This window comes from Nycticebus coucang, chromosome 6 (assembly GCF_027406575.1).
Source record: "Nycticebus coucang isolate mNycCou1 chromosome 6, mNycCou1.pri, whole genome shotgun sequence".
Lineage (NCBI taxonomy): Eukaryota > Metazoa > Chordata > Mammalia > Primates > Lorisidae > Nycticebus > Nycticebus coucang.
Window position 1 is genome coordinate 127,314,963 of NC_069785.1, and position 13,323 is coordinate 127,328,285.

The 13,323-nt window shown below is 38.8% G+C and overlaps 1 protein-coding gene across 1 annotated transcript in view; it reads left to right on the top strand.

Annotated features, from left to right (window-relative positions):
• The first annotated feature begins 1,551 nt into the window (after nt 1-1,551).
• The window catches only part of JHY (junctional cadherin complex regulator), a 54,484-nt gene continuing 42,712 nt past the window's right edge, over nt 1,552-13,323 (top strand). The window contains exons 1-2 of the mRNA XM_053594704.1: nt 1,552-1,684; nt 4,666-5,076. Coding sequence (XP_053450679.1) covers nt 4,751-5,076 — 326 coding nt within the window. The 5' untranslated portion in view covers nt 1,552-1,684; nt 4,666-4,750. The remainder of the gene's footprint in view (nt 1,685-4,665; nt 5,077-13,323) is intronic.

The following is a 13,323-nucleotide window of genomic DNA, read 5'->3' on the forward strand; positions in this document are numbered from 1 at the left end:
CTGAATAGGCAGAAAGCACTTGAAGAAACTGAAGGACCACAGCATCAATTTCCCTTGACCAGGAGATCAGCAGGCAGACAGGGTGAATGACTCAACATTGATTCTGTAACATATTCTGGATGAGGAACAAGTTCTTCTGTTTGGGGTTTGTTTGCATATTAGTGGTTGCTCTACTGATAATTAGTATAATATACTGGGCAGAATGACACCACTGTTTTCACCTACCTTGCTTTTAATTCTTCAATAGATATTGGGGTCCTGCTAGGCACTCATAAGATAAGGCTCCAACTGTCCAAAAAGTTAAAAAAAAAATAAATAAAAAACTAATGCTAATAAAAAATGCTAAACCTAGGTAGTAAGGACCTTTTTCACTTTCCTGTGTTTCCTGTTACTAATGAGCCAACTGGCACTGAAACATTCTTGCCTCTTTGAGAACAGTTATTCAAGTCTACATGTGGTTTTAATGCTATTTTAATGTGCAGATAATTCCCATCACTTCTTTTCTTTGAAACCTTTTTAGACAGTGAAATATTATGCATACATATAAATGTACAACTTAAGAAACTGTTGTAAGATGAACATCTGTGTAAACACCACTGAAGTTAGGAAATGCAATCTCAAAAGCACTCTTTCCCATTACCCTCACCCTGAATACCAGAACTGACCACATTCCTAACTATATTCGAATCACTACTTTGCTTTTTTTTCATCGTTTTCTCCACTAAATATGTATCCATAAACATAGTAGTGTGTAATTTAGCCTGTCTTCAATTTTATTATTTATTGTTTTTAATTTTTATATACTACATCTTACAGCATACATTTTTCTGGACTTTTGTTGTTGTTCAGCATTATATAGTATTTAACATACCTCCACGCTGTTGTATTTTGTGTCTTTCATTTATTTTCACTGCTGCGGAGCGTGCCAGTATATGGAATAACACAATTTAGCCATTCTATTGTCGATGGGCATTTCAGTTATTTTCAGTTCAAACACATATAGGCACACACTTCTTAAAGATAAATACCTAGAAGTGAAATTATTAGATCCTGCAGTATCCTGGTTTAGCAAACCACCCCAAGGCTCAGTGGCAGTAGCGCACCCCACCAGCAGTAGGGAGTTCTTTGTCTAGGGTCCTCCCCAACACATGGCTCTGTCAAACCAGTTAACTTCTGCCTGTCTGGTGAGTGTGGTATCCTTTCTGATTATTAATGAATCAAGCGCCTTGTCAATAAACCACAAATATTTACTGGCCCTTTAGATTTCTTTTTGTGTGTGTGAAATACCTGTTCCAGTCATTCACCCAATGTGGAGTCGGATTCTTTTCCTTCTAGGTTTGCAGGAGTTCTTGCATTTCCTAGCAGTTTTATTTGTGGTAAATATCTCCTCCCACTCGGCGGCCTGCCTTTCTAGTGCCTTCCCACTTGGGAAAGTCAGGGTGGCCGACAGCAGCCTCTCGGAGACGCCACTGTCCCAGTGGTTTCCAAAATCCGGGCCGGGCCGGTACAGTCCAGGACGCGGGCTGGTCCTGGCCCACCCCGCCCGGCGCCCGCCGTGTTGCCAGCGGTCGCCAGGGCAGCGCCTCCCGGCGGCTGCGACAACGCGGAAGGATGCGGGGCCGCCAGGGTCGCGGTCACCGAGGAGCGCCGCGCAGGTGACGGGTGGTGGCCTCCCGGGACGGCGGTAGGTGGCATCGCCCAGGAGGGGGAAACGGCTAGGGCTGGGACTGCGGGAGAGGACAGCAGGAGACCACGGGAGCAAACTGGATCGGGACAGAAACTCAAAGGAGCCGGTCGAGAGCCTTGGGGCCGCGGGTGGAAAGCACGCAGGGCGGCCGGGCGGGCAGGGCAGGGCTGGCCCCCCACCTCCCACAGCAGCCCTGTCCTCCATCGCAGAGACAGGTGAGGGCACCGGCCAGCGGCCCCGTCACTTCCTGGACCCTGAAACGCCCCCTGCGGCGGGTCTGGTCCCTCGGAAACAAGCACAGGTGGAAAACAACCCGCGCGTCCCTGAAGCGGCAGCTTCCGGCCTCTTCCAAACCTGGGCTCCCTTTCCTTTTCCATTCATTCTGGGGAGCACAAGTGGGTTCCTTTTCACATCCAGAAGTTTGTTTGTCCCTGTGCTAGTGGACTAGACCTACGGTCTTGCAGGGATCCCTGGGGAAGTGGCCGTTTCTCAGTCCCTAGATACCATCGGATATAGCCCTGTCTTTCTGTTTACTTAGACTGTTCCTCTTCTCTGGGTCAGAAATTTCAGTGGCACACCGCTTGTTTGTTTGTTTCCTGCACAATAGTACCCGGGAGCCACATTCATTAAATTTAAAACGTGCACTTTCTAACTTACTCAGGATGGCAGCTTTTCCTTCTTCAATCCCATGCTTTTAGAAGATCATGCCTCCACAGAAACTTGGCTTTTGTAGTATTTAGCTGTGCTTCTTTCATACTCTCCTGAATTGCATTAATCCATTGATGACAACAAAAGTACCTTTTATGGTCCCCGTTTTGTTATTTATTAATTCCAAGAAACCCTTGCCTACCTCATTTAAGAAAAGAAATTAAAGGGACTGAATTATTTTATGAAAGAGTAATTCTAAATTGAATTGTAATGATTATTTTAAGCTTGTTCTTCAAGATTCCAAATTCATTGACCTTACACAGTAAAACCAATATTTCTACAAACTTTTAGATAAAATGTGTTATGTTAATATTTGATGGACTTTCTGCTTTCTTAAAAAATACCCTAAAAAGCCATAGTCAATCTGCTTATCAGTATTAAAACAATAAGGCAGGAGGCAGAATGCAATATACATTTTTTAAATAAGAGACTTAATACAGCAAATCACTTGGTAAAATTACACTGTAATATATTAGTCTACCAACAGGGGGAACTGTGACTTAAATAGAAAATCACTTCATGTGTATTTTACCTTTTGTTTGTCGAGTTTGTTAAGGTGCTTTCTTTCCTCCAAGGAGTTGGTGATGTTCCTTAGAAACGCTAGCACCAAGGTCAACATTCAAGCAATCCTAGGAAGAGGAATATGTTCGTGTTATTTAATTAAAGTTAGGATTTGCCAAAAGAACAAGAGCAAGTCATTAAAACAAATTTTGTAATAATCTCTAAGGGGGACTGTTTCTGTTATCTGACTTACAGAAAAAAATCATAGCATAAAGGAAGTCAAAAAGAAGACAGACCAAAGTAGAAATGCTAGGTAGAGATTAAAAGAAGCACAATTCAAAAACATCATCTCCTCTCGATTCCATCTGAACACAAAGCACCCTCTCCATGGGTCTTTATAATAGCCTTAGACACAGCCGGAGTTCCCTGGGAATCACCCCCTTAGCAAGTTGTAAGGGACTCCAACTAACTCTAACCTGTTATTCTGGCCCATCTCCCACCCATCCAACTTTCCCCAGGACAGCATCCCTGGCAGGTGGAACTCCAGCCTCTGCTTTGAATCACTTAGTGGCAATTCCTAAGTCCATGAAATCTTTCATTGAATAATTTTAATTATTATGATGGGTTATTTTTAATACTGAGCTGAGACTGATCTCTCTATATGTGTCCACCTAAATTAAACACTCTTATCTAGTAGCAAGCTGGGTATCAAAAGAGTCTTTTCCAAACAATGTAGTCAGCCAAAACGGGTCTAGGAACAAAACAGGTTCCCACTTACAATTTCAACTATGGAAATCACCCTCCTATCTCTTTTTACTGTCCAAAGGATAGACCCTAAACCCGTTTTATTCTATCCATGAATGCTACTGAACAGGCATGTTTATATTATTGCCCTGGACGTTTGAAATAAGGCTGTCAAAGAACTATCCATAATTAACCATTTGGTTAGTTTATTTCCAGGCTTGTCAGTAACAAGCCCTTGAAAACTAAAAATAGGAACCTGCTTCCCAGCAGCCATTTATTTACTCAATAAAACTGCATTCGATTACTCAGGCTGTTTATGAACTCTGCAGCTCTACATCAGATGTGTTTCTGCAGAGAGAAAAATAGTTTTTCCAGTAGACCTTTTTTATACGCACAAAAAGGTGCATACAAAAGCCTACACTACAAGGTTCTCTCACTCATTTAAATTTTTGATTAACATTGTCATTAAGCACTTGTACTAGACTGTTTATTGCAGCTCAATTTACAATCGCCAAAATGAGCCTAAATGCCCACCAACCCAGGAATGGATTAACAAGCTGTGGTATATGTATACCATGGAATACTATTCAGCCATTAAAAAAAATGGAGACTTTACATCCTTCGTATTAACCTGGATGGACGTGGAAGACATTATTCTTAGTAAAGCATCACAAGAATGGAGAAGCATGAATCCTATGTACTCAATTTTGATATGAGGACAATTAATGACAATTATGGTTATGGGGGGGAAACAGAAAGAGGGAAGGAGGGAGGTGGGTGGGGCCTTGGTGTGTGTCACACTTTATGGGGGCAAGACATGATTGCAAGAGGGACTTTACCTAACAATTGCAATCAGTGTAACCTGGTTTATTGTACCCTCAATGAATCCCCAACAATTAAAAAAAAAAAAAAAAAAGATTAGAAATGAGTCCAGGCACAGTGACTCACGACAAAAAAAAAAAAAAAAAACATTGTCATTAAGGAGATTTCCACAGTCACAGAGTAAACAAATATATATTTTTTAGGTACTGTTTGTGAACCACAACTTCAAACATCAGCCAACTGCTCCTATCGACAAGAGTATCCCCTGTTGATTTTTTATTTTTCAAGATGAGTGACAGTAAACTCATGCCCAAGCTTTCTTGTCATTCTCCTGTCCATCATGCGAACTTAAAGAGCCAGTCCACAGACCCATCTTTTAAGAAAGAAAACTTACATCTGATTTCAAGAGACTCCTTGGAATCTGATTCAGAAATCCTCACTCAAGAGGTTAAGTCCCAGCCTGAACTTGAGGACCGACTCCAGGACAATGAGATGGAGCCCGACAGCCTGGAGGATGAAAGCCTGAGTGAGACAGAAGAGGAAGCAAGCGGAAGGGCAGCTCAGATGGCCAGCGAGGAAAACCTCCACGCCCAGGACAATGGTGCCAGTGACAGGTGAGGAATTGGCTTCTGTAAGATAATAATGGGTTCTAAAATGTGCTGTTGAATAAAACTGATGCCATTCCTACTAAGAGTCAAGGCAGGCCCCCTTACTGAGTGCCTTATGATCATGTAAGAGACAGGTCTTCAAGCACCCAGTGATAACAGCTGGGAGCCCTACTTTTTGCCACGTTCATTTTTTAAATTAAAAAAAAAAAAACAACTCAGTAGGTGTTAATAAGTGTATTTGAATTTCTCATACTCTTTTTTATTTCTTGTCCATAAAACAAGTGTCTCCGTTGTTATGACCTCACCTTGCAGAAATCCTAGAAAGCCTGGCATAGCAAAGCAACGTGACTGGGAGTTAGACGGTCTTGATTTGGCCCAGGAACTGCTGTTGAATGTATAATTTAGAATACATCATATAACTCTTTCCATTTCACTTTTTCTCATTTGTCACGTAGTCTGGCCCATCTGTCTCACAAGATTGCTACAAATGTCAATAAAGTACAAAGCCTGCTCCTTCAGACCTAGTAGAGGTCTACCCCTCAGGGCTTGTATGATCATATAAGGATTTGCTCTAAAAAACAGTTTTTATGGGAGTTAACTTTATGCCAAAAAAATGTAAGGGAATATAAAATAATGCAGTAATATTCTTCTGTTTTAATTGAAGCACTCAATCTTATGATAGAGCACAGAAGTTAAAAGTACTGATTTAAAAGGGGTTTTAGTGTGGTGGTGAAGGGCATAGAATCTGAAACAGACCACTTAGGTCCAAATATTGGTTCTCTCATTTACTATGACCTTGGCCAAGTCCACTTAATGTCTCTGCACCTCAGTTTCTTCACCAGTAAAAATAGGATAATAATAATAATAGTTACCATGAGGCTAAAATAAACTAATATATATAAAGCGTTTGGAACAGCGAATGGTTCTTTATAAGTTATATTGTGTTAGATTTTTTGAAAATTAGGGATGTAATTTAAAATTGTATGCAACTTAAAAATGTACACAAACTTTATGGTCACTCTGTGTGTGTGTGTGTGTATATATATATATATATATATTTTTTTTTTTTTTTGAGACAGATTCTCTCTCTATTGTCCTGGGTAGAGTGTGGTGGCATCAGCCTAGTTCCTAGTTTACTGATAAACTATACACCCTAGAGTTAGAGTGGGTGATAGCCCTTGTAATTGGCTAAATAGTGCTACATACATTGAACATTAGGATGACCAGTTCCCACTACAAAGGAAAACAAGACTGAATAATTGAGCCAATTAATGCCTCTGAAATATTAGTTTAATATTTATAATATTTAATATAAAATAACCATTTAATTATTTGCCCCCCCCCTTTTCTTTTGAAACAGTGTCTATGTTGCCCTCAGTAGAGTGCTTGTGGCATCACAGCTCACATAAACCTCAAACTCTTGGGTTTAAGCAATTCTCTTGCCTCAGCCTCCAGGTAGCTGGGACTATAGGCACCCACCACAACACCAAGCTATTTTTTGTTGCAGTTGTTGTTGTTTAGCTGGCCTGGGCCGGGTTCGAACCCGGCTCCCTTAGTGTATGTGGCTGGCACCATAACCACTGTGCTACGGGTGCCAATCCAATTATTTGCCTGTTTCTCTGCCTCACTTCAATCTTGGAAACCTTTCTTTGATGTATTGTTGCTTTGGTCTGAGTAGTTTATGAGCCATGAAATAGACAAGTAAATTGATCTCAGACTCTCAATATATTTGTTTTTAATCTCAGATTAATATGAGGGTACAAATGTTTAGGTTATACTGTTTTCATTTCTAAGGATAGTTGTTCGAGTTGTAGTTGAGCCTTTTAAGACTCTAAATATTAAGTAAGCTTTTATTTCTGTAAGGTAGATGGAATTCTGGGAATTGTAGTTCAAAAAAATTAGAGCTTTGCTTTAAAAAAACCTAGGAAAATTTCTTTCTTCTTGCTCTTATTGCAATAACTTTAAAAGCTGCCTGACAAATCACTTGAGCCTTTCTCTTGTGTTTTGATGTTTCTAGAACCTCCTCAAAGCAATTACTCCCTTGTATCTCACCAAAGTCAAGCCATAGTTCAATATTATATGGATGAGAGAAAACCTTTTACTTAATGGAAATTGGAGCAGCATTGACTGTAGTGAATGAATTAAGAGTGGAGAGAAGGTCTTCATGTGATAATCCTTAAACCCCACTCCAGCACTGGCCTTATGACACTCAGCATTCACAAAGAAAGAGATCAATGTAATTCCTAGAGCATTAGAAATAACCTCTTCAGTCCTGGGGCCTTCTTAAACTTTGTATATTAAAAAGAAAGAAATCAGACAGCAGCCATACAGTACTGTGCGTATGTGTTTCATAAGGCTTATTTGCAGGAATACTTACATAATTAGCTACCATTTGTAGAACTGTTTGCTTTATGTAGACTATCTCATTTATCCTTACAAGGGCTCTTAGATAAGCATTATTACCCCCATTTTGCAAATAAGGAACCAAGGCTATAATAGTTGAGTAGGCGTACATTGTTACTAAGTAGCACAGCCAGAAACTGAATTGAACTCTCTCTTAACTCCAAAACCTGAGTATCTAGCTAGGTAATTGAGGGTTGATCTGGTAAAGGATTCCATTTTAATATTTAGTAAAAATTAAAAATACAAGAATTTTGATTTGGACTAAACTGAGGCCAGAGTAAATATGCATATAAAACTATAAACACTAGCGGTAGTACCTGTGGTTCAGTGGGCAGGGCACCAGCCCCATATACCAAGGGTAGTGGGTTCAAACCTGGCTCTGGCCAAACTGCAACAACAACAACAAAAAATACAAAAACTATAAACTTTAGGAAAGTAATAAGAACTTTTAAGAGTACTGTGTCCTTGAAATAAATAGACAAAAATTGTCTTTTCCATTGAGGCTTGACATCATAGTAGCCTTTATTCTTTAGCACCTCTCCTGGGAAACAGAAATATTTTCATGCAGTAAGGTCTCCAAAGCTTTCCTCTGTCCTTACCTGGATCTATAACTTCCACAAAAAGGCCTGTATCCATCTAATAAACCATCTTGCATTAGATATTAGAGGGAGGGAGGTAAGCATGATGAGGAATTACTAGTTAAATTGGGTATTCAGAATTGTCTGAAAGTAAAAAAGAGACTCAGTAATCATAATCTGCATTTTTATTGTGTGGTGGTGTATCATTTTTTTCTCTCAAATGCTTCCATGTGTGTTGTTTCTGATTAATCATATGAGAGCCAGTTGAAGTATCAAATGATAATTTCTAGGACTTGAAGAGCTGCACGGTGTCACCAAAGAGATAGTAGGCGAAGAGAGGCTTAGTGAAAACAAAAACTTAAAGAGTTTTTTTTTTTGAGACAGAGCCTCAAGCTGTCACCCTGGGTAGAGCGCTGTTGTGTCACAGCTCATAGCAATCTCCAACTCCTGGGCTCAAGCGATTCTCCTGCCTCCGCCTCCCAAGTAGCTGGGACTACAAACACCCGCCACAACGCCTGGCTATTTTTTTTTTTTTTTTGGTTGCAGCCATCATTGTTGTTTGGCAGGCCCAGGCTGGATTCGAACCCGCCAGCTCAGGTGTATGTGGCTGGTGCCTTAGCCGCTTGAGCCACAGCCAAAAAAATTTAAGAGTTTTAATTTTTCTCCCATATTTCCTAGGGCCATTGTGTAGAAATATTGGAAATATTTAAGCTAAGGCTACACTACTGTCTTTCATGGGTGTTATAGAGATTTTTTTTTTTTTGTACTGGTTGAGAGATTAAAGAAGGCATTTGAGGCCAATTCTAATATACTAGGATTATTGAGAACATTCCAGGAGGCTCCACAAGTCAACTTTCATTCCTGTTGATTTCTAACAACATTCATCCATCCTGTTTTCTACTGTCTTTTATTAGATAGATTTTTAATTAAAGCCATTTGTTGGCCAACCTATTCCAATACATCACACTACATCCCATGTTCTAGGGGCTTCCACATAGTTTTTTGGGAATAACTATCAGCATTTTTTATTTATTTATTTGTTTTCTTTTCTTTTCTTTTTTTTTTCTTGAGACAGATTCTCACTCTATTTCCCTGGTAGAGTGTCATGGCATCATAGCTCATAGTAACCTCAAACTCTTGGGCTCAAGCAATCCTCTTGCCTTAGCCCCCCAAGGTGCTGCCACAACATCTGGCTATTTTTTCTGCTTTTAATACAGATGAGCTCTGGCTCTTGCTCAGGCTAGTTTCAAACTCCAGAGCTCAAGAACCCCACCTGCCTCCACCTCCCAAAGTACTAGCCCGTTTTATTTGTTTCTAATGACATGGTAGTAGTTACATCACAGAAGTTACTTTTTATTGCAAGTATTAGTCATTTCTGTTTTATGTTCATTCATTCACTCACAAACCATGCTTTGGTTAAACCCTAACACACTCGTCAGAGCAGGCATGGTGCCATCATAACAGATGAGCAGTCAGAAGGAAGAGAAGAGTGTGTGTGGGCATGAATTGTGTCTATTAAAGGCAGAGTCCCTGCCAGAAATGTTAAAGTCATTGTGACTCCTGGGGTTTACTGCCCCCCAAAGACAACCACTAGTTCCTTTCTAGATTATTCCAAATTTGGGCTGTATTATTGTGTTAAAATAAGTAAATAGGGACTTTGAAACCTCTCAAAGTGTGACAAATACAAATCTGTGACTTTATCAAAATATCAAGAAGATTGTAACCAAGTTATTTATAACAATTATACAATTAGGATAATTCCAACCAAAGCCCCTTCTTTTCATTTAACAACATATTTGTGGTTGTGAAATAATCAGATATTTGTCCTGAGTTCTTATTAGTACCTAAAGGGATGGTTTAACCCATGATCTTTATGTCTCATTTGTTTCTACTCCTGACAAGCTTGAAAATATATAGAAACTGATTAGTATAATTTTTTAATGTATTGCATTTAAACTAATTTATTTTCCCAATACTTCTATACACTGCTGTGTTTTCCATGACAGGCCTAATCTATCTAATAAAATAATAGACTCTTAGACTGTGAGGGCTTTTCTGGGGAGCCGCTTCCCCTTATTGCACAAAGGAGGAACCTAAGACCCACAGTGGTGAAGAGACTCGCCCAAGTGCATATTGCTGCTTACTGGCAAAACCTGGGTTAGAACCCAGGTGTCAAGACCTGTTTATTGCTTTTCCTATATCACAGCTGCCATGAAACTTTAATGCTGTTAATATCTGGCATTTAAAATATAAGAAACTAAAGAAAAAATTAGGAAATTTTCTAAATCTAAGTCTCTGCCTCTTAGCTACTATTTTGGAGCATGAAAGGAACACCCACACCTTCCATGGAAAATGTCTGCATTAGTATTGTCAACCCTCATTAAATGAGAGGAATTACGTTTATTCTAAATACTGTTCACACAGCATTTCCCTTGTGAAGATGCAGCCTTGGTTTCACATAACATAATCTTAATAGAAGTGAGGTACTAGAATTTTAGATAGCAATTACTAATATGTCCTCTTTAGATAATTTATTTTCACTTTACTCACAGATTGCCCTTGAATCAGGTCTGGTACTAATAAGAACTCAGGACAAATATCTGATAATTTTTCAACCACAAATATGTTGTTAAATGAAAAGAAAGGGCTTTGGTTGGAATTATCCAAATTGTATAACTGCTATAAATAAAATTCACTAGATCACAATCCAGTCTCTTCACGTTAGTGTTTCTGCAGACATTCTTTGGTCTTCATCTCCTTAAACATCTTTTTTCTTATTTACATTGTTTAATATTTGAAATAGATGCCTGCATTAAGTGACATTTTCTGGGTTACATAGTATAAATAACCTCCAAGAAGCCTCACAAGTATATTGTAGAACCATTTTATTTCATACTTGCAAACGAGAGTTTTTAATCTTTTGGATTTATTTCATTTTGTTTACTTAAAAGCCATTGATAAGAAGATTAAGATGAGCATAGAATTTAGAAATCCTGGTAAACAGTGGTCAATTTTATAGTTCTTTAAAGAAACACTAAAAACTTTACACTTAAATGAAAATGAATTTGCTGTTTAAACATAAAAGATTTAATGGCATATAAATTGAGAATAATTATTCTGTTGAAAAGGATTAAATTAAACCTAAATCAATAATAACATGTGCAGTTTCAATTTAACTGCCTACTTTAAATAAAGTGGCAAATACATAACAGCTAAATGATTAATAGCAATGCTTTTATTCACCTCTCAACAGGCAAAATGGCTAGTTATTGAATATTTTATTGTGAGTGCAAAGGATGTTAATTGTACGAGGAACATGCTCCAATTTTAGTAATTTTTTGATTGAATACAGTACTGAATATGAGGCTGCTCATTAAATGGAGATTTGATTTTATTTTGTTTGAAAATATCACAGTAAGCAATCAAATGTGGTCCATTAAAGCCAGCAAATATCATGGCATATGCATGTGAGACCGTCCCTCACCCCTTTTCTCTCTGCCTCCATTTCTAACCTAGGCATCTGAAGAGGAGACCCGGCATCTGTTGGCTGAATGGTAACAAAAGAGTTGTGTTTTCATTGTCTGTGTAACCTTTCTACCAAATGGGGAGGAAAAGAGGTGCATGTTTTGTGTGTAGATCATTACTGATGAAAGGGCACTTCACACTCATTTTGTCCCTGTGTGTTGACCTGGACCACAAAAACACAATTGAGCTTCTAAGCACATGAGCTCAGAACAATGGGGTTCTTTAGTATCATGTTCTATTTCAGCCATTAGATTTGTTTCTGTGAAGTATTACAGCTTTCCATGCTCGTGATTTTGCAAAACACAACCTCTGTTTCAACATATGGTTTCCATCTAGGAAGGGGGAAAAGGGGCTGTTCTAAGACAGTCATTGCTGGTGTAAATGGTATGCCAAAATTAAAGTTCTTACAAGAGCCACGTTTTCTGACTTCACCTTTGCTTGTACACATTCATAGAGTTTCTTTGGTTCGAAAATATCATCCTAAACAACACGTTTTCTCTGTTTGTTTTTTTTTTAATTGTTTGGGATTCATTGAGGGTACAAAGAGTTAGGTTACATGATTGCGTTTGTTAGATAAGTCCCTCTTATAATTGTCTCCTGCCCCCAAGAGGTGTGTCATACATCATGACCTCCATCCCACTTCCTACTACCCTCTCCTTCCTCTACCCCACCCCCACCTTGTATTAGCTCATCTACTGCCTTCATATTAGAATTGAGTACACTGGATTCTTGCTTCTCCAATCTTGTGATGCTTTCCCAAGAACTATGTTAATTGTTCCCTAATCCAGGTTAATACAAAAGATGTAAAGTCTCCATCCTTTTTAATGGCTGAACAGTACTCTGTGGTATACATATACCACAGCTTGTTAATCCATTCCTAGGTTGGTGGGCATTTAGGTTGTTTCCATATTTTTGTAAATTGAGCTGCGATAAACAGTCAAGGGCAAATGTCCTGCTGATACAATGATTTTTTTTTCCCCCTTCTGGGTAGATGCCTAGTAATGGGATTGCAGGATCAAATGGGAAGTCTAATTTGAGTTCTTTCAGAATTCTCCATACTTCCTTCCAAAAAGGTTGTATGAGTTTGCAGTCCCACTAGCATATAAAAGTGTTCCCTTCTCTCCACAACCACACCAGCATCTGCAGCTTTGAGACTTTGTGATGTTCACTGGGGTTAGGTGATATCTCAGGGTAGTTTTGATTTGCATTTCTCTGATAATTAGGGATGATGAACATTTGTTCATATGTCTGTTAGCCATTCATCTGTCTTCTTAGAGAAGGTTCTATTCATGTCTTTTGCCCAGTGATATATGGGATTGTTGGCTCTTTTTTGTTGATTAATTTGAGTTCTCTGTAGATCCTAGTTATCAAGCTTTTGTCCGATTCACAATATGCAAATATCTTTTCCCATTTTGAAGGTTGTCTGTTTGTTTTGGTTGTTGTCTCCTTAGCTGAACAGAAGCTCTTCAGTTTAATTAAGTCCTATTTGTTTATTTTTGTTGTTGCAATTACCACGGAAGTCTTCCTCATAAAATCTATCCACAGGCTGTTATCTTCAATTGTTTTTCTCACACTTTCTTTGAGGATTTTTATTGTTTCATGCCTTAGATTTCTCTGGTTTGTTTCTAAACCCTCCGTGTTTTCTGGGTTCTACTGAAAACATCAGTAGTGCTGAAAGGACTAGATGGATTATATATATGTAAAGGCAGAGAAGTATGACCTGAATTTGTAGCGTGTGATATTACTT